This window comes from Diorhabda carinulata, chromosome 6 (genome assembly GCF_026250575.1).
Source record: "Diorhabda carinulata isolate Delta chromosome 6, icDioCari1.1, whole genome shotgun sequence".
NCBI lineage: Eukaryota > Metazoa > Arthropoda > Insecta > Coleoptera > Chrysomelidae > Diorhabda > Diorhabda carinulata.
The window spans coordinates 3,692,771-3,713,262 of NC_079465.1; the positions used below are offsets into that span (position 1 = coordinate 3,692,771).

Genomic DNA, 20,492 nt, shown 5'->3' on the forward strand with positions numbered 1-20,492 from the left:
GATTGAAACCGATTATTATTTTTTGAACATTATCAAAATGAGTATTAATAAAATTTTGGGTAATTGTATGGCTGAAATTACATACTACAATTTGACAACGTTGTCTTCGGCTTGCGCAATGCGGATTCATTGCACCGGTATCCAATTCTGACGTCACCGATAATAATAAAGAGGTTGATATCAGGGAGGTGCCATTTTGAGGATACTCGACAAAAAGTTTTTTAACTTTTAAAGTGATCAAAGTGTGGTGAAAATTTGTATTTTCAAAAAAAAAAATAAACGTAAGCATAAACTATTATACAAATTTTGTTTTAATCAATTTTTTAACAATATTTCTAGTATACCACACCCTTACTTAATGTTTGTTCTGGAAAAAGGTCACAGAAATTGATTAAACTATGAAACGCTCTAATTTATACTTTAGTATATCAATAAAAAATATTTGAATAAATCAAGTTTTATCCTATATAAACGTTAAAAGATATATTTAATTTAATGATTACAATATTGGTAAATTAGGCCACACATAGGGGGACCAATTCATTAAGTATATTGAATCAATGTTTATTTAGGAATATTCTTTCTATATTATACTAGTACTTGATCTTTCTCTATTTAATTTCATAATTTAATGTCGATTGCATTATTTATTGTCTAAAAAATTAATTAAGCAGTTTCTATACATAATATGAATCAGTCAAGTTGTATGAACTTTTGGTAGTTTTAATAACCAGGATAAACGCATGAAAACAACATATTACATAACTTTGTACCAAAATGTTTGAAAAATGTGCTGAAATAGTTCACTAAACTGTCTGTTTAACAATATGAATCAACATATTGTTTCTCAAGGTCTTATTAGTGTTGTTGTGTATTACATAATTATATATTAATGTGATGTTACAAATAGCTAAATATAGATAATAATATTGTACATATTTTAGTATATAATTCCAGTTTTCTCAACAAATTAAAATGTTTTGCTTACATCTTGATGATAGAAATGTAATAATATATAAATATACTATAGATTATGTATATTGATTGGAATGTTTCATTAGTCAAAATTTATCTTATCTTTCTTTCAAGGTAAATAATAAATTGAATGAAGTTGAAATTGTGATTGAATATACAAGATCTGCAAATAGGGTTTAAAGAGAAAATATATTTTTAGTTAAAGACATAGAGTTCTGTTATAGACACAATCTTTATGGCAAACCAAATCTTTCAGTCAACTAGTAAATTATAGTATTATACAAGTGAAAGATCAAACTAATTGACCTTTCGTTTGTCATAAAATAATCATGTTTTAAATTGAGTACTTGATATTTTTGAAGAGTTTGGTTCAACAAAATGATATCATAAATTCTTTAAGATAACTCAGGCTCACTTCTTATTAGGAAGAGTATTTTCTAAATGCCATAAAACCCATTTCTTGATATTATTTTCCAGTGTACGACTTTGTTGAAATAATAAACTCGATAAAAAAAGAAAATCTTCGTAACAATACATAGAATTCGATAAAAATGGATCAAATCCCCCCTCCAAAGGAGGTGAAAATCCTTGAAACCGCCGAGGACATTCAAGAACGTCGTCAAGAAGTTTTGACACGCTATGATAACTTTAAAGCTGATGCTAGAGCAAAAAGAGAGAAGTTAGAAGATTCCAGAAGATTCCAATACTTTAAAAGAGATGCTGACGAGCTAGAATCATGGATTTTAGAAAAGTTACAGGCAGCTAGCGACGAAAGTTACAAAGATCCAACCAATTTACAAGCAAAAATTCAAAAACATCAAGCTTTTGAGGCTGAAGTTGCAGCTCACAGTAATGCTATTGTTGTTCTGGACAATACCGGCCGGGAAATGATTAACCAGAACCATTATGAAAGTGAAACAATCAGAAGAAGATTAGGTAAGTTCAATTGATTGATTTGAAATAAATTTCTACATATGAACTATGTTTGTTGATTTTTAGAGGAACTACATAGATTATGGGAACAGCTTCTTTCAAAACTAGCAGAAAAGGGTACAAAACTCCAACAAGCTCTAGTTCTTGTCCAGTTTATACGTCATTGCGATGAAGTTATGTTTTGGATAAACGAAAAAAGCGCGTTTCTTTCTGCAGAAGAATTCGGCCATGATTTAGAACATGTAGAAGTATTACAACGTAAATTCGACGAGTTCCAAAAAGACATGGCTTCACAAGAATACAGAGTAACAGAAGTTAATGAACTCGCTGATAAATTACTCCATGACGGTCATCCAGAAAGAGACCAAATTATAACCAGAAAAGAAGAACTGAACAACGCTTGGCAACGTCTTAAACAAATAACTCTCATGCGTCAAGATAAACTTTATGGCGCTCACGAAATTCAACGTTTCAATAGGGACGCAGATGAAACAGTTGCTTGGATAGCCGAAAAAGACGTTGTACTATCATCCGACGATTATGGCAGAGATTTGGCAAGCGTACAAGCTCTACAACGTAAACATGAAGGAGTTGAAAGAGATTTGGCAGCGTTGGAAGACAAAGTGTCTACTTTGGGAAAGGAAGCTGATAGATTAGGGGCTATTCATGCTGATCATGGTGATGTTATACAAGCTAAAAGATCCGAAATTGAGGATTATTGGCACAGTTTGACAGCTAAAGCTAAGGAAAGACGTGAAAAGTTGGAAGAATCCTATGCTCTCCATCGGTTTTTAGCTGATTTCAGAGATCTAGTCTCTTGGATAAACGACATGAAAGCTATTATTTCAGCCGATGAATTAGCAAAAGATGTAGCAGGTGCTGAAGCTTTACTAGAACGCCACCAAGAGCACAGAGGTGAAATAGATGCTAGAGAAGACAGCTTCAAAGCTACAACAGAAGCTGGACAACAGCTATTGGAAAAAAATCATTATGCCAGTGATGAAGTTAAAGAAAAACTTTCCATGTTAGATTCTGACAAGAAATCGTTGATTGGTGAGTATGTTTAATGCATGTTTAATATTTGATTATATTCCAAATATTTTACAGCTCTTTGGGACGAAAGACGTATTTTGTATGAGCAATGCATGGATCTACAATTGTTCTATAGAGATACAGAACAAGCTGATACTTGGATGGCAAAACAAGAAGCCTTTTTGGCTAACGAGGATCTTGGGGATTCTTTAGACTCTGTGGAAGCCCTTATTAAGAAACATGAAGATTTTGAAAAATCTCTAGCGGCTCAGGAGGAGAAAATCAAAGCTCTAGATGAATTTGCTACTAAACTAATTGATGGTGAACATTATTCGGCTGATGATGTAGCCCAAAGAAGAGCTATGGTAAGTTAATCAAATTGTTTGTTTAAATATCCATTAATCTTGTTTTATTTTAGCTTTTAGAACGTCGCAAGGCGCTTAAAGAAAAATCTAGTATCCGTAGAGAAATTTTGGAAGATGCTTACAAATTACAACAGTTTGAACGTGATTGTGATGAAACTAAAGGATGGATCAATGAAAAATTGAAATTTGCTACAGATGAAAGTTATTTAGACCCAACTAATTTAGGTGGGAAAGTCCAAAAACATCAAAATTTTGAACAGGAACTTAACGCCAATAAATCAAGAATGGAAGATATCACATCAACAGGCCAAGAACTTATTGAGGCTAAACATTATGCTGCTCGTAAGTTAAATATTGAAATAGAAGAATATTAGCTATAGATTGTTTTGTTTTAGCTCGCATACAATCCCGTATGGAAGAAATAGTCAATTTATGGGAAACTTTGGTACAAGCTACTGATAAAAAGAACTCCAAATTACAGGAAGCCAGTCAACAACAACAGTTCAACAGAACCATAGAAGATATTGAGTTGTGGTTATCAGAAATCGAAGGCCAATTAATGTCTGAAGATTATGGTAAAGATTTGACTTCAGTACAAAATTTACAAAAAAAACATGCCCTATTGGAAGGAGATGTCGCATCTCACCAAGATAGAATTGAAAGTATAACATCAGCAGCAACACAGTTTGTTGAAAGAGGACATTTTGATGCCGATAACATCGCTCACAAACAAAAGTTATTGACAGATAGATATGCAGCTTTACAGACTCCCATGGCTATTAGAAAACAGCGATTATTGGATTCTTTACAAGTACAACAATTATTCAGAGATATTGAAGACGAAGAAGCTTGGATCAGAGAAAAAGAACCTGTAGCAGCTAGCACCAACAGAGGTAGAGAAAATATGGAATTCTATAATAACCAGTCCTTTGATCGGTATTTTTTTTCCAGGTCGTGATTTAATAGGAGTACAAAATTTGATCAAGAAACATCAAGCAGTTTTAGCTGAAATTAATAATCATGAAGGACGTATTGGAGCCGTTATTGATGCTGGTAAACAAATGATGGAAGATGAACATTTCGCCAGTGATGAAATTAGAAATAGAGTAAACGCACTCAACGATCATTGGGAATCTCTTAAAGAAAAATCTAGCCAAGTGAGTAAAATTATACAGATATTTAATAAAATAATATTCTAAATGCAAAACAATGCAAACGTAGATATATCTAGATATAAACTTGAATTTTTTTGTGTTCCTTATTAACATCCTCATAGTAGCGTTGTGTGCGGCCAAGGGTCTTTAAACCTTCTGATAGGCTCGTCGAGTCCTACTTGACATTGCCAAAGGTTCTACTTTGAGAAGCATATAATATCTTAAATCTCTTCTTCCAAATAAACTTGCATATCTGTATTATCTTCAAAAAGGTTAAATCTTCGTTGCAACAAATTTCTTATTTTACTTGTGATGAGGGATTCTAGGATTAGATGAAATCCAACCAACTATTTCCGTTTGAATGTTCAGTTCCACTAACAAGCACCAATAATTCTGACGCTCCCTAATAATTTACACATGCTTCTCTTGAACTATTCTCTGACTGTTTGGACAATGTCTTCAGAGTAATCCATAAATTTGAAACCATGTTCTGATAGCTTATGAAGTAGTTAACTTATCCACTACCAGGCTCCATAGGAGTAGAGGTAATACCTTTTCTTGAGGGGACTTGCTAGTGGCTTTAACAGAGGTGATTTGATAACCCTCTAGAGCGTCAGCACTTACTGACAGCTCATTTATCTATGACATGTGAGTTGTAAAAAGCTTTAGCTATGTCTATAAACACACAAATTCTAATTTCTTAGTTGTTCATTGTTCTCTAGACGACTGTACAAAATAACCATTATATATAAATCAATTTCATGAATAGATTTTTAACATGAAGTTATATTTTTTCAGCGTAAACAAGATTTGGAAGATTCTCTTCAAGCTCATCAATATTACGCAGATGCTAATGAAGCTGAATCTTGGATGAAAGAAAAAGAACCTATCGTCAGTAATACTGATTATGGTAAAGACGAGGATTCTTCTGAAGCATTATTAAAGAAACATGAGGCTTTGATGAGCGATTTGGCTGCTTTCGGTAATACTATTGAAGCTTTGAAAGAACAAGCCCGCAGTTGTCGTGTAAGTATATCGAATTATCATTTTATTAAGTTTTATTTTAACTTTTTATTTTTAATTCCAGCAACAAGAACCACCGGTAGTTGATGTAACTGGAAGAGAAACTGTACAAGCTTTATATGACTACACAGAGAAATCCGCAAGGGAAGTTTCCATGAAGAAAGGAGATTTGTTGCATTTATTGAATTCTAATAATAAGGTGAGTTAGTTTAAGAATTTAATCTTCCAAGTGACATAGTAGGTATCTTACGGGTAAATGTGGAATTATATTTGCCATTGGTACAATGCTACCAATTCCTGTTATTTCCTTATTATGTATTTAAATATTCCTAAATCATGACTATTAAGCAAGTCTGACTGTGATTTGAACAAATAAAGTTGGCACAAATAAAGTTTGTGTTACATTAATCATACTAAATTAATTATATGAGCCTTATTGATTTATATCTAGGAGTAATTCGACTCAAAATATTTTGTTCTACTATTTTCTTTCTTTTTCAATACAATGTAACCTCAATTACTCTTCTGGAGACTTTCTCATAAAGTGGTATTGGGCCCCAGGTAAAGTATATAAATAACTGGTACTTACATAGAGTTAACGATTAATATTAAATTGGATCCACCAGCTTTTTAATAAATGAAGTTGAAAGTAAAGGAAAAGCTAGAAACATTTTGTGAATTGAATTAATAAAAACTAAATAAAATATACTCGGACACGATTTTCCAAATTAATATTTATTTATGGAAAGTCGGGATGGTTGCAACCCTCAATTGAGTTCCAAGTAGTTGAAAATGGTTTTGATGTAGTGGTTGCACCGGTCAGTTCCTCGATTGCAGCTAACTCTGACTAACTCTGAGAAAAACAAAGGATAGGAACGGGAACATAGTTGGAAATTATTAAGAATGAGTAGGTGGAACAGATTTAAATTAAAGGATCTTTTGCCCTAAAATATATCATAACTGAATTTATATATTTTTAAAAATATAACCATACGAAAATAAAATAAAAGTTGAAATGATCTTAAAAAAACTTACCGACGAATATAAGAAACAGTGTCACCAAAAATTTACTAAATTTTATAACCTTGTTGTAGAATGTAGATAGAGGACGTTTTAGAGATTTGAGACTGAGATTTAATTTTTCAAATGGAGTCTACAACCAATTAATATTTTCAAAAATTTTAATGTTACAATTAAAACAGAAGTGACTACTAAGCCACAATAAGTGAATGTTTGACCATTTAAACGGTTAAATTAGTGTTTCTTGTTGAATAATAATTTGCAGTGTTTGATAGATCTTGGATATAAAACAATTTACAGAAGAGTAGAAACTGATGTATAAGAATAGGAAATAAATATAGCAAACCATCAAAACTGTAAATATTAATAGTTCAGTATATTTACAACTTTTTATCATTGTGCTAATGAAACATGTGACTGTGTGTGAAATTGTAATTGACCTTCAAGGTTTTTATCTTAAATTTGAAGATAACAATTCATAATACAGATGTGATTTATCTTGACGGAATGGTGGTTACATTTTGGTTGATAGAAATTTTTATTTGTAACGTTTTTAAATATAAAAGACAAAATCAAAAATATTTAGCAATATCGGTAAGTCTACTGAATAAAGAATATCAACTGGCATATTTTTTATATACCAATGAGATAAAATATGTATAGTGATTTCTTCAAGTCTTTTGACACCATGAACTATGTTCGTTTATTAAACAATTATTGATATATAATTATCCCTTGGGAATTAGTCAAAGAAATAAAACACAAAAAGGGCAAAACCTAGTGGAATTATTGAAGGTGAGAGGTCTTCAATCTGTGGTAAATTAATAAAACCAAATAATCATAATCACTGATATATTTTTAATTTACACATTTAATAACAACTAATAGTATAAATTTTTCTCGAGTCTTCTTCAATTGTTTATACTATAGTATATTCAGATCAAAATCCAATTTTAAATAATTTATGTCATAATAATGGGAGTTAGACCATAAATACATTCCAATATTCACCTAACTGTTATACCGTTATGTGTCATATTTGTACATCAACTGATTGAATGTATTATTGCCGTAGGATTGGTGGAAGGTTGAAATCCATGATCGTCAAGGTTTTGTTCCAGCTGCTTACGTAAAGAAAGTAGACGCAGGTTTAACAGCTTCTCAGCAAAATCTTCTGGACAGCAATTCGATATCTGCTAGACAAAATCAGATTAACCAACAATATGACAGGCTGCTTCAATTGGCAAATGAACGTCGAAACAAACTCGACGAAACGGTCAAAGCTTACGTTCTCGTTAGAGAAGCTGCAGAATTGGCTGGATGGATCAAAGGTAGTCTGGTTGTTATCGTGGTTTTCTATTGAAGTAAATACATGTTTTCGATTGTAGATAAAGAAATGCATGCTCAAGTACAAGATGTCGGTGAGGATTTGGAACAAGTTGAGGTTCTACAAAAGAAATTCGATGATTTCCAAACCGATTTGAAAGCTAACGAAGTTAGATTAGCGGAAATGAATGAAATCGCCATGCAGTTGGTATCGCTTGGTCAAACTGAAGCCGCTTTAAAGATTCAAACTCAGATGGAAGATTTGAACACCAAATGGACTGATTTGCAACAATTAACTTCCGAAAGGTAAAGAATTTCGTTATAAACTGACGCATGTTTTGACTAGTTTCTTATTTTGATTTTACAATTATTGAATAATTTTGTTGGATGGATTACAGTGAAGAAAAAATAATTAGAAAGAAATGTGGAACGGTAAGTCAAGGAGCACCGGGTCGAGGAAATAGGAGTAGGAGGTTTGAAATAAATTTTTTAAAGCAGCTTCGTTAAAAAAAGGGATTTAATTCGGGCTTATACTACAAGCATTGTAAATAAAAATGGCTTGTTACTATATTTCAAATATATTTAAAAAAAGGAAATAGCTTGCTCAGAATATACTTATTTCAAGCAATAAAATCAAATTTTATTTTATAGTGTGAGTATAAAATAGTGGATATAATTGTGATATAAATTATTTTCCTAAATACTCCTTATTAAAGTGTTATCTAACGTAGATGATCCTACAAAGCTCAAAAAATATATTTTTTTTTTATTTCTGAGGACTTTTTGTCCTGGTATAAATAAAAATTGACGAGGTAACCATCTGTTGAATTCAAGGATCACATTTTGTAGCCAAATGAACACTGCTAACTTCCATAGTAGTATCTAATCATGGACTCATCATAATTAAGGCTTTGAACAGGCACAAAATTATCTACATATAGCTTTTTGATTTTATCTTTTAAAGGACGAATCTTCCGCGCCTTATCTGAAGGTTCTATTTTAATATTGTCCCCAAAATGGAGAAACATCTGAATCTGTGAAAAACTATTTCACTTCAAACAGTTACTGACCATTATATTTTTTGCATCATCCTTCAAATCAAAATATTTAGTTTTAGCTGCAGTAATTTGTGGATCTGACTGGTTTGAAAAAATGTGTAGTTCATTTTCTAAATCAACTTCGATCCAATAATATTAAAGTTTTTTTATCAAGACTATCATTGTTCCAAATGTAGTACGGTTTTTCGAACTGCTTGTCTTACTAAGAGATTTTTCATAAATAATCTCAGCGGTTAAAGGTGGATGTTCGTTTCGAGTGTTATCTGTCAGTTTGATTTCCACGGGTAGCTGTCTATAAGATAAAGAACCGTACTTCCCTCGTCCTCATCTGCAGAGTCTTCATCAGTTTCAATGTTACTCTCAAGGGGCTCAATAAATATTTCGGCTACTTGATTAGCCCCATTTTTATCACAGTAAACCATATTAAAAGCTTCGGATAAGGTTAGACTCCTATACTTAGACAAAAGTTGGAATCAATGGAATAAATCTACTTATGTTAACGAATTGTCGATGGTTTTTCGACGTTAGAAAATTCATAAATAAAAAAAATGTTTATAAATGCCACAGCAACGCAGCTTCTCCCTCGATGGATTCTTTGTGACTGAAAGTCTACAGTTAATTTATATAAAGTTTTTTACCAAGCGCAAAAAAATAGATTTTTTCTAGATTTTTCGGAAACTAAATTTTTGAATTCCAGATTTTAGTGTGTAGTAACACTCTTTTTGACAAATTGCTTAAATGTATGAAAAATGACCAGGTATGATGTATCTGGAGCTTGAGAGGATTTTATGAAACGCTTTCTTATCGAAAAGTAAAAAATACTCTTTATCAGTAGTACTTTTCGTGAAATGCTTTTTTCCAATATACTAGATGTTATTTTTTTAAAAAAAAAGTATTTAATTATATAAATTACAATAAATATTTCTTTTTAAAAAAAACATATCAGCTTTTTGAGATAAAATGGCTGTTTAAAAGGATCTAATTGCCTTAAGTCATACTAGTATCATTTCTTTAGTTTTCCCGGTACTTAGATTCTTTTCACAATGATAAATCGAAAAGTTTTCTGAATGTTAACGAATAAATACATCCTTCAAAATATGTCCTCATAAATAAACACACAATTACATCTGATGCACGTTTTGATAACCAAGTTCTTCAGAGATTCAATTTGATTATTATGCATCAGGCATAGTAATTTTGACCCTACATAAATCGCTGATTTATATCCGGCTCGAAGGACCAGATGGTGTAATTGTGATTTTTGGTTTTGTGGTAATAATCACTAACGGTTCCCGAAATTTCAACTTATATCCATATACATAAAGACACAATCCAGTTGGAAATATTAAGTTATTGTTCTATTTGTATAGATACAGAACTATTGTAGTAAATTTGTGCTTTCCAACGATATCATTCAAAACATTTCGATTTATCCACATATATTTTGATTTTAATGATGTTTATCATGTACTAAAAACAATTGGATTTCAATTAAAGGGCCAGCCAATTAGGTTCTGCTCATGAAGTCCAAAGGTTCCATAGAGATGTGGATGAGACTAAAGATTGGATAACCGAAAAAGACGAAGCATTAAATAATGATGATTTAGGAAAGGATCTGAGAAGCGTACAAGCTTTACAAAGAAAACACGAAGGATTGGAAAGAGATTTAGCAGCTTTAGGCGACAAGGTTGATTGATATATTGAATCTGATTATGACGTATGACATTAATATGTATTTTATTTTTAGATCAAACAATTGGATGACACCGCAAACCGTTTAGTGACTACTCACCCCGAAAGTGCCGAACAAACTAGGTTGAAACAAGAAGAAATAACTAAATTATGGACTCAATTAACAGCTAAAGCCAATAGTCGTAAAGAGAAACTTTTAGATTCGTATGATTTACAAAGATTCCTCAATGATCATCGTGATCTTTTGGCTTGGATTAACTCCATGTTAGTGTTAGTCAGTTCCGAAGAACTAGCTAATGATGTTACTGGAGCTGAAGCCTTGATCGAACGCCACCAGGTAATTTATTTTTGGTTTTTGGTCATTCCTAATTGGTTTAAAATGTCTTTAAGCATGTGTATGACATGTACAAGACATTTTTAGTAATTAGATTTGTTTTTTTTTTTGTTGAAAATGTTGATGAAAATTGATTCGTTTGTTGGAGTTTCTCACCTGCTCACTCGATTTTTAGAACTACAAGGCAGAAATAGATGCAATGTATGGCGTTCGTGCTCCTCAGGTAGTTACTTGTGGTTATGGTGTTCAATTTACAGCTACTAATTATGTGACAGCTTTTCATTTATACATATACATAATGTCAAAAGCAAGATGCGATCCAACACTCCTGATTTATTTTAGAATCACAAACCATATATTGTCCAAATTTTTTTTTATTTGGTCCATAACCGCTATTCTCTTGTAGGTTCATGCAAATCATTCATTTTTTATTTCTATTAATGATTAAAAAGTTATACAAATATTGCTAAACTTATGATCTTGAACCAAACCACATATTTGAGCACTTTTTGTCATTTGAACCATAACATCGTATGTACGATGTACTTCCTTGTACAAATCACAAATTTGGAGACTTTGTTTTTTTCAATGGGTACGAAATCTCAAAACCTCCTCTTTCCAGGGTAAAATCGCTCACTTCGGGGGTAGTTTTGACGGAGTTATGGGTGGGGGTTGGGATTCGTGCCCATTGAGACTTAATCGGCTTGCTTCAAACTATTATTGTGCCAAGTTTTCAGAAAAAATGCTGTATGGTGCTTCTTTTGGGTTTAGATCTGTTTTTATTTTTTCTAAGATATTTTTATATCTAATAATCTCCTAATCAGTGTTCCCAAACTGTAATTTGCATGAATTGAGAGTAATTTTTAAAAAAATTATAATCTGGAACCAAATCACAAATTTGAGCACTTTTTGTTTCTTCATACTATAAATATTTTCTAGTGAGTCCACCATTTCTAGTTTTCCCTAATTATGACTTGCACAAATTGTTTAAATTAGTCTCCCTAAAAATTACAATCATGGACCAAATGGAATTTTTTTTGTTCTTTGCACCATAATTTCCGTTACAAAATAATAAGGAGTGTTGCAGACTATGTAGCCTTTGCTTTATTTGTTAAAAAGGTGTTTTATCAAGAAGTTTTAACATTTAAATTAATTTTTTTATCATAAAATCTAACTAATGTTTACATTTTTGTTAAAATACCTGTAAGCTGTAAATCATGTCCTGGTGGTCATTTAAAATATTAAAAAGTATAGCATGAAACATTTTATATGTATTCTTTCAATTGTAAGAATTTTGGAAATAATTACCCATTTTAAGCAGTTATTTCCAATATTAAATTAATAGTTTCATTCTTATCAGTCATACTTTAACCGCTTTTTAATGTGAATTCTTTATTTTTTTTTGACAGTTCTTTTCAGTTAACCAAGGACGCTGGACTTACATTCTTCTATTTTCATCAATTAATAATAAATATCATGTTTTAACTTTTTTATGTCAGGTGGATGAGTAAGCTGTAGATATGAATCTTTTATTACAAAGTAATTCGTCATTCCACACTTTCCAGTTAAAATTTTTGTTCGTTAGCTGTAGTCGACTCAAAGAATAATTTATATCTATAGTTTTTTAAGATTCTATCCTTTTACAAACTTATCTGCCTAACTACTTTTCTTATGCACGTGGTGACAGTCTATAGTTTCTTTTTCGAAATTCTAGGAGCACCGAACTGAAATAGACGCACGCGCTGGTACTTTCCATGCACTAGAACAATTTGGTCAGCAACTACTTAACTCGAATCATTATGCAAGTCCCGAAATTCAAGAAAAACTTGAGCAACTCAATAAGGCACGCGCCGACCTCGAACGAGCTTGGATCGATAGACGATTACAATTAGATCAAAATCTTGAATTGAATCTTTTCTACAGAGATTGCGAACAGGTAAATATTTGCAACGATTATTTTATTTTAGATTAGATACATTCTTGAATAAAATGTTTTCTTCAGGCAGAAAATTGGATGTCTGATAGAGAAGCATTCTTGGCTTCGGATGAAGTTGACAGTAATGGAGACAACGTTGAAGCTTTGATCAAGAAACACGAAGATTTCGATAAAGCTATTAATGCACACGAAGAAAAAATTGGTGCTTTACAAACTTTAGCCGATCAACTAATAGAGAGGGAGCATTACGCTTCCAAACCCATTGATGACAAACGTAACCAGGTAAGATTTCAACTCTAAATTGTTAATTAAATTTAATCTTATTTATTATAAACGTTTTAGGTTTTGGATAGATGGCGTCATTTGAAAGATGCTCTAATTGAAAAGCGATCGAAACTAGGGGAGAGTCAGACTCTACAACAATTCTCCAGAGACGCCGACGAAATTGAGAATTGGATAGCGGAGAAACTCCAGCTAGCTACAGAAGAAAGTTACAAAGATCCGGCAAATATTCAATCAAAACACCAGAAGCATCAAGCATTTGAAGCTGAATTGGCAGCTAATGCAGATAGGATACAAGCTGTATTAGCTAACGGGGCTAATCTAATTAATAAACACCAATGTGCTGGATCAGAAGAAGCTGTTCAGAAACGTCTTGAATCTATAGCAGATCAATGGGAATTTTTAACACAAAAAACGACAGAAAAATCTCTAAAACTTAAAGAAGCCAATAAACAGAGGACATTCATCGCAGCTGTTAAAGATTTGGACTTTTGGTTAGGCGAAGTGGAAAGTTTATTAACCAGCGAAGATGCTGGAAAAGATTTGACTTCTGTACAGAATTTGATCAAGAAACATCAATTGGTTGAAGCTGATATTCAACATCATGATGATAGAATTAAAGGTTAGCTGGTATATTTTTAATTAAATTTGATTTTCATGTTGAAATTTTTAATTTTCCAGATATGAACGATCAGGCGGATTCTTTGATAAAAAGTGGACAATTCGATACTGCATCTATTCTCGAAAAACGAGATTCCATCAACACTAGATATGAACGAATAAAAAATCTGGCTGCACACAGACAAGCAAGGCTCAACGAAGCAAACACCCTGCATCAATTTTTCAGAGATATCGCTGACGAGGAATCTTGGATCAAGTAAGTAAATTTTAAATTATCTAATACTAATTATACTAATTTATCTCTTATTTTAGGGAGAAAAAACTTTTGGTAGGTTCAGATGACTACGGTCGCGATTTAACCGGTGTACAGAACCTCAAGAAGAAACACAAACGTTTAGAAGCTGAACTAGCTTCACACGAACCAGCCATTCAAGCTGTACAAGAAGCCGGAGAAAAATTGATGGACGTTTCTAATTTGGGTGTACCAGAAATCGAACAAAGACTCAAAGCTCTCAATCAAGCTTGGGTCGAATTGAAGCAATTAGCCGCTACTAGAGGACAAAAATTGAATGAATCCTTAACTTATCAACAATTCTTGGCTAAAGTTGAAGAGGAGGAAGCTTGGATAAGTGAAAAACAACAGTTATTGGGCGTTGAAGATTACGGTGATACAATGGCTGCTGTGCAAGGATTGTTGAAGAAACATGATGCTTTTGAAACCGATTTCCAAGTTAGTAAACTTTCTATTGAATTTATTTATTAATTAAAAATTTCTCTGTCCCTCCCTTTGTAATCATGTGGAAAAAGGCCAAGTTATAGGAGAAAAAAAGAATAACCAATTTAGCCTCGTTACAATTTTCTGATATTTTTAGGCACACAGAGATCGTTGCAAAGATATAAGCGACGATGGACAACGTTTAATATCCGAAGGTAATCATCATTCTGACAGTATCAATCAACGTTGCCAACAATTACAGACGAAACTCGATCATTTGGCAGCTTTGGCTGGTAGACGTAAGGCCAAACTCGTCGATAATTCAGCTTATTTGCAATTCATGTGGAAAGCTGACGTTGTCGAAAGTTGGATCGCCGATAAGGAGAGTCACGTCAAGAGCGAAGAATTTGGTAGAGATTTGTCTTCTGTTCAAACTCTATTAACCAAACAAGAGACTTTTGATGCCGGTTAGTCAAAATTTATAACATATTTGTTCATGTTTTTATTTTTTTTTTAATATTTTTTAAGGTCTCACTGGGTTTGAACACGAAGGTATACAAAATATAACTGCTCTAAAAGACCAGTTAATTTCTTCCAATCACGATCAAACTCAAGCTATTCTCCAAAGACACCAAGCTGTCATCGAAAGGTAAGTAGGTGGATTACAAATTTGTAGAAGTGAGTCTTAATTTTGTTTTCTGATATTTTAGATGGCAAAAATTATTAAACGATTCCGACGCGCGTAAACAACGCCTGTTACGAATGCAAGAGCAATACAAAGAAATCGAAGAGCTCTTCCTCATGTTCGCCAAACGCGCATCCGCTTTCAACTCCTGGTTCGAAAACGCTGAAGAAGATTTAACTGATCCAGTGCGATGTAATTCTATAGAAGAGATTCGGGCATTGAAAGAAGCTCACGCTCAATTCCAGGCTTCTCTATCGAGCGCACAAGCCGACTTCGATGCACTGGCTCAGCTCGACCAACAAATCAAAATGTTTAACGTTGGACCCAATCCGTACACTTGGTTCAATATGGAAGCTTTGGAAGAAACTTGGAGAAATTTACAAAAGATAATCGCCGAGAGAGACGTCGAGTTGAATAAGGAAACGCAACGACAAGAGGAGAACGATAAGCTCAGAAAGGAATTCGCTAAGTATGCTAATGCTTTCCATCAATGGTTGACAGAGACACGGTAAGTTAGTTTATTTCCATAAATACAATTTGTTGGTTTATATTAATTCTTAAGTTTAGTAGATGGCAAATTTTTTGATCTGTATTGAACCATAGACAAAATTCAAAGAATGTTTTCAATTGAGTTAAGACAGATATAACCGCTCTTTATCTGGTGATAGATATATCTGCCGAATATGGATAAAGTAATAAGAACAACTCAGCAAATCTATGTAGTGAAATGATTAAGAAAACAAACATCACCATATTGAAATGAAATAGAATACACTATCTGAAATGTCAATAGAAATACCATGAAATGGTACAAAAACAACCACGGAAGCTGAAGTTTTTGTGGCCCATACCAAATACTCCAAATCGCTAGGCTCCCATTCAAGTGTCTTCCGGTTAGAAATTCCGATGCCCCAAAAAAATCCGTTGAAACTGTGATGCTGCTGGATACAAAAAGTACATGGAACAAGCTTTTATGCGGAAGAGGAAGAAGTTCATTTAGATCTAGAAAGACCATCAATTAGAATTATAAGCAAAAAAGCTATAACCTACTTAAAGCCAGTGCAGATACTGTAATTCATAATTATTCTAGAACTGGAAGTTGTAAAAAATAGCTCATTTAAAACTTTAAGGCGTATTGTAATTAAATCTTGATAATCTTGATTAATAATAAAAGAGAATCACAAACATATATACAGAGAGATCCAATGAAATAACTTTATTTAATATTTTACCTTTCATCTTTTCAGTTACCGCATTTTAGGATGGGATGGGTAAATAATGTGTGGTGTTTTAGAAAAACTAATGCTTGCCATTTTATTGTGTTTACATATTACAGTTCTATACTATATTTATGATAATCTCTTCATTAAGTAGATCATTACATCATTTTGTTTTCTAATGATGACCATTCATTCTCAATATAAATAACAGATACTGAACACACCGTTTACACTACCACTACCAACTCTCACAATTACACTGTCTGTCTGAAGCGTGTCGATAACCAAGTTATCATCTTCAAAGACTGAAGGTAAACTGTTAGACAGAGTAATTGTGAGTGGTAGTGTAAACAGTGTGTTTAGTATGAATATCACCAACGGTTCCAGAAATTCCAACTTACTAAATAACAGATGTCTAAAAAGAAATTGTCCATTTGACATAAAGTGTAGCAAAATCTCACCAAGACACTAGCGAAGCTTACAAACCAGCGAAACAATTTTTTCATTTGAATTTGAATTGTTGGTAAACAGGAATTTGTTATTAAAAATTACATTCCACAAGTTTATTATTCAGGAACTAAAATTTTCACTTATCAATCAATTTTGTAAAAGTCTTCTTCAGGAAATGGTATTCGGCAACAGTTAAATTAGGTACAACTGATACTAGAGGAGGGTGATCAATGGTATTGAATTGGTTTTTCACGATACATGTGAGGATTTATGTTACTCCAATACCTCACATTTTGAGTATTAATATTTCCATTACAAAAAAGTACTTTCATTACTAAAACAAATTGTCTTTCCATAGTATGGCTGCTATAGAAATTTATTGGATATATTTTCACAGAATTGCAGTCTTTGTTTGGTCGGGGTCGTCATCTAAAAGTTAATGCACCGTTTTTAATTTATATGGGTGAAATTTGTTTTTAGTTAACACCCCATGACTCACTCCACAGGTAGACGTTACTTGGGCTATGGAAGAAGAAGGGTTGAAATGTCGCATATCTTAGTTATAGTTAGTCAAGGTGGCATAAAAATAAAAAAAAAACAAGTATTTATTATCAAAAATAATTTTATTGCTCTTAAAAATATTCTCTATTAAGATTAGTACACTTTTCTATGAGTTTGAGCCTTTTATCCAGGCTGAGGTATTTCCAAAACAAACACTTTGAATACAAAAACAATTTCTTCTGGTATTGAAAATCGTTCACCAAGTAGTTTGTTGGTATTCGAGAATAAAAAGAAGTCATTGAGTGCTCTATTGCCAATGTTGCTGCATGACCACTCTAGCCATCGCAAAAAATACACTCTATAAACAATCCGATAACTAAATTTTTCAGTCTGTATTCAAAAATCTTTTTTCAGTCTGTATTCAAAAATCTTATTGTTTCAAAATGTATTACACAACTGAATTTTGCTTTACTAATATCTGTTACTACTAATTAATATTAACCGTGTGTTCTAAAATCTAAAATATGTCAATTATAAATTTAGATTTTAAAATATTGTTTTCTATTTTTCAGTACCTCCATGATGGAGGGCTCTGGTTCTCTAGAACAACAGTTAGAAGCGACTAAACGAAAGGCGGCTGAAGTACGCGCTCGTAGATCCGATTTAAAGAAAATAGAAGATCTAGGAGCCATTCTTGAAGAACATCTCATTTTGGACAATAGATATACGGAACATTCTACGGTAGGTTTAGCACAACAATGGGACCAATTGGATCAATTAGGAATGAGGATGCAACATAATTTGGAACAACAGATACAAGCCAGAAACCAATCAGGTAAGTTTGTAATAGGAAAAAAAGATTTTTGCATATTTTTTCAACACCTATTGGATTGAATTTTTAGTCAATATAAAGTATTAACGTCGTTTCTGAGGAATTCCTGGCACAACAATCTCTGGCAAAATCTGTAGTGCTATCTTAACATTTACCAGAAATGTTGATACTAGTTCTGTGTCATGTCATAATGTCAATATAAATAGCGCAAATTTGTCAAAAGGAGTAGTTGGGTTCAAAGCAGTTACAACTACAGCAGTGTCATAATAAATTGATATTTTTTTAGGTGCCCCTATTAATTGATGCATAAAGTAATTGACTAAATGTCACAAGTATATAAATTAATAATAATTTTTTTTTAGGTGTAAGTGAAGATGCTCTTAAAGAATTCTCGATGATGTTCAAGCATTTCGATAAAGAAAAATCAGGAAAACTCAATCATCAAGAATTCAAGAGCTGTCTCCGAGCTTTAGGTTACGATCTTCCTATGGTCGAAGAAGGACAACCTGATCCAGAATTTGACGCTATACTTGGTTAGTATTAAAATAGTTTATAGAGTCTTGTGATAATAGGTATATATTTAGTACCAGACTCAAATACTCCAGATCCAGTTTTTGTAATAATTTTTGAAGTGTCTATATACTATTTTGAATATTTAGATGGTATATTTTCTTTATTATTATTTCGAATTGTGTTTAAGTTCTTTTTGATATTTGTTTTCTTGATAATTTCATCACTACATCATGCTAATATCAACTTTAAGGTTAGTTTAGTACTAGAAACAAAATTTTTCAATTGTTGGATAAAATAATTTGTATAATGATTAAATAATCATTAGGACAATAAAATTTATTTATATCCATCCAAGATTGCATTACTTTGTTGTCACACACACACACATGGATATAATAGAAAGCTCATCTCAGGAAGATTTTACCAACATATGAAAAACTAACAAATAAAATAGAAGAAAATAATAAATGTCATATGGAAAATTCTGTCAATTCGAGGAAGAAAAAGTACATATACCAAAAATTACTAACAAATGGTTCATACCCACAAAAAAAAATTTATATTCACAATAGAGTGTAATATTGATTTCCTTTGGAAATATAGACATTTACCTCACTGGTCACAGTTTCCAGCAGTTCAAATAGATCACTAACTGTTTTTTTTTTCTAAACACAATATCACAAGGAAGCGAATATTTTTTATGACATCTACAATGTGTGAATGAATTTCCATAGCAGAACTTATTCCGCATTTAGTTTCACTGGTATGTTTCACACCCTACACTACCACACCACACACTACAGTAACAAGTTTGACCCTGTTCCTGCTACTACAGCTACTTTAGTATCTGAGGTGACACTCAGATCTTGAACATGAATATTAAGTTGAAAAATAAGCTCACGAAAAGACCGGAAAAAATGTTCCAAGGAAATGAATATTAATAAAATTGGGAAAACATCACTGAAACAGAATCCAAACACAAATGTGGTTAAGAAAAGTAGGAAAAGCTTGAGACTTGATGATTGAAACGAAGTTTATCTAAAAACCTGTTATGTATATTAGATCGGGAAATTATTGATTGATATTATTTTCCAGCAATTTTTTTTCTAATTATTACTTTGATTTTTAAGATGTGGTGGATCCAAATAGAGATGGACACGTATCCTTGCAAGAATACATGGCATTTATGATTAGTAAAGAAACAGAAAACGTGCAAAGTTCGGAAGAAATAGAGAAAGCATTTAGAGCAATAACTGCGGGAGATCGTCCTTATGTCACCAAAGAAGAATTATATGCTGTAAGTATTAATACAGATACTTTAAATTATACATTTCATAATCCCTCAAAATTCTCTATATTTCTATGCACCTCTTTTTTCTATTTTAGAACCTCACCAAAGAAATGGCGGATTATTGTGTGGCGAGGATGAAGCCGTATGTGGAACCTAAAACAGAGCGACCTATACAGGGTGCTTTGGATTATATAGAATTTACACGCACTCTTTTTCAAAATTAATTTTTAATAGACTCCGGTTCTTACTGGACGTTATAAAGTATAAAAATATTATTGCAATAAGAAACAAAATATTTATTGAAAGTATATATTCCAGATTTATATATATTTATTATTGTTCTCTATACTCGTTTTTAATTTTGCTACTACTGGTTTACAACTTTTTTTAAATGCATCGCTGCTTGATTTTAGAATCCAGAGCATAGAAAATTAACAAAAAAAACTTGTTTTAAAATAATATTCATATTTATGTTCTTGTAACTTTTGAGTATTCCTCAATATATAACTTTTGCTTCATTGAAAGTTAGTGTGT

The 20,492-nt window shown here is 32.2% G+C and overlaps 1 protein-coding gene across 4 annotated transcripts; it reads left to right on the plus strand.

Annotated features, from left to right (window-relative positions):
* Window positions 1-127: 127 nt before the first annotated feature.
* LOC130895864 (spectrin alpha chain) lies at window positions 128-20,482 on the plus strand. Of its 4 annotated transcripts, XM_057803437.1 has the most exons (27): window positions 128-281; window positions 1,453-1,911; window positions 1,975-2,961; window positions 3,016-3,305; window positions 3,359-3,647; window positions 3,701-4,198; window positions 4,257-4,462; window positions 5,258-5,485; window positions 5,547-5,681; window positions 7,578-7,833; window positions 7,891-8,134; window positions 10,384-10,573; window positions 10,634-10,915; window positions 11,088-11,135; window positions 12,627-12,848; window positions 12,915-13,130; window positions 13,191-13,752; window positions 13,812-14,007; window positions 14,064-14,481; window positions 14,624-14,933; window positions 14,995-15,115; window positions 15,177-15,659; window positions 16,399-16,422; window positions 17,895-18,157; window positions 18,517-18,687; window positions 19,798-19,964; window positions 20,054-20,482. In XM_057803437.1, the coding sequence occupies exons 2-27, from the start codon at window positions 1,527-1,529 to the stop codon at window positions 20,180-20,182; spliced, it is 7,320 nt and encodes a 2,439-aa protein (XP_057659420.1). In that variant the 5' UTR covers window positions 128-281; window positions 1,453-1,526; the 3' UTR covers window positions 20,183-20,482. The 4 variants fall into 4 exon arrangements, with proteins under 4 accessions (XP_057659420.1, XP_057659421.1, XP_057659422.1 ...); XM_057803438.1 differs by lacking the exon at window positions 16,399-16,422 and having other exon boundaries at window positions 134-281; XM_057803439.1 differs by lacking the exon at window positions 11,088-11,135 and having other exon boundaries at window positions 134-281.
* The last annotated feature ends 10 nt before the right edge of the window (window positions 20,483-20,492 follow it).

Bases quoted from the DNA above. Each gene is read 5' to 3' on its own strand.
- LOC130895864 (XM_057803437.1), top strand. From the start codon at position 1,527: ATGGATCAAATCCCCCCTCCAAAGGAGGTGAAAATCCTTGAAACCGCC. The intron at 4,463-5,257 runs GTGAGTAAAATT...ATATTTTTTCAG, and splicing joins TTAAAGAAAAATCTAGCCAA to CGTAAACAAGATTTGGAAGA. The intron at 15,116-15,176 runs GTAAGTAGGTGG...CTGATATTTTAG, and splicing joins CACCAAGCTGTCATCGAAAG to ATGGCAAAAATTATTAAACG.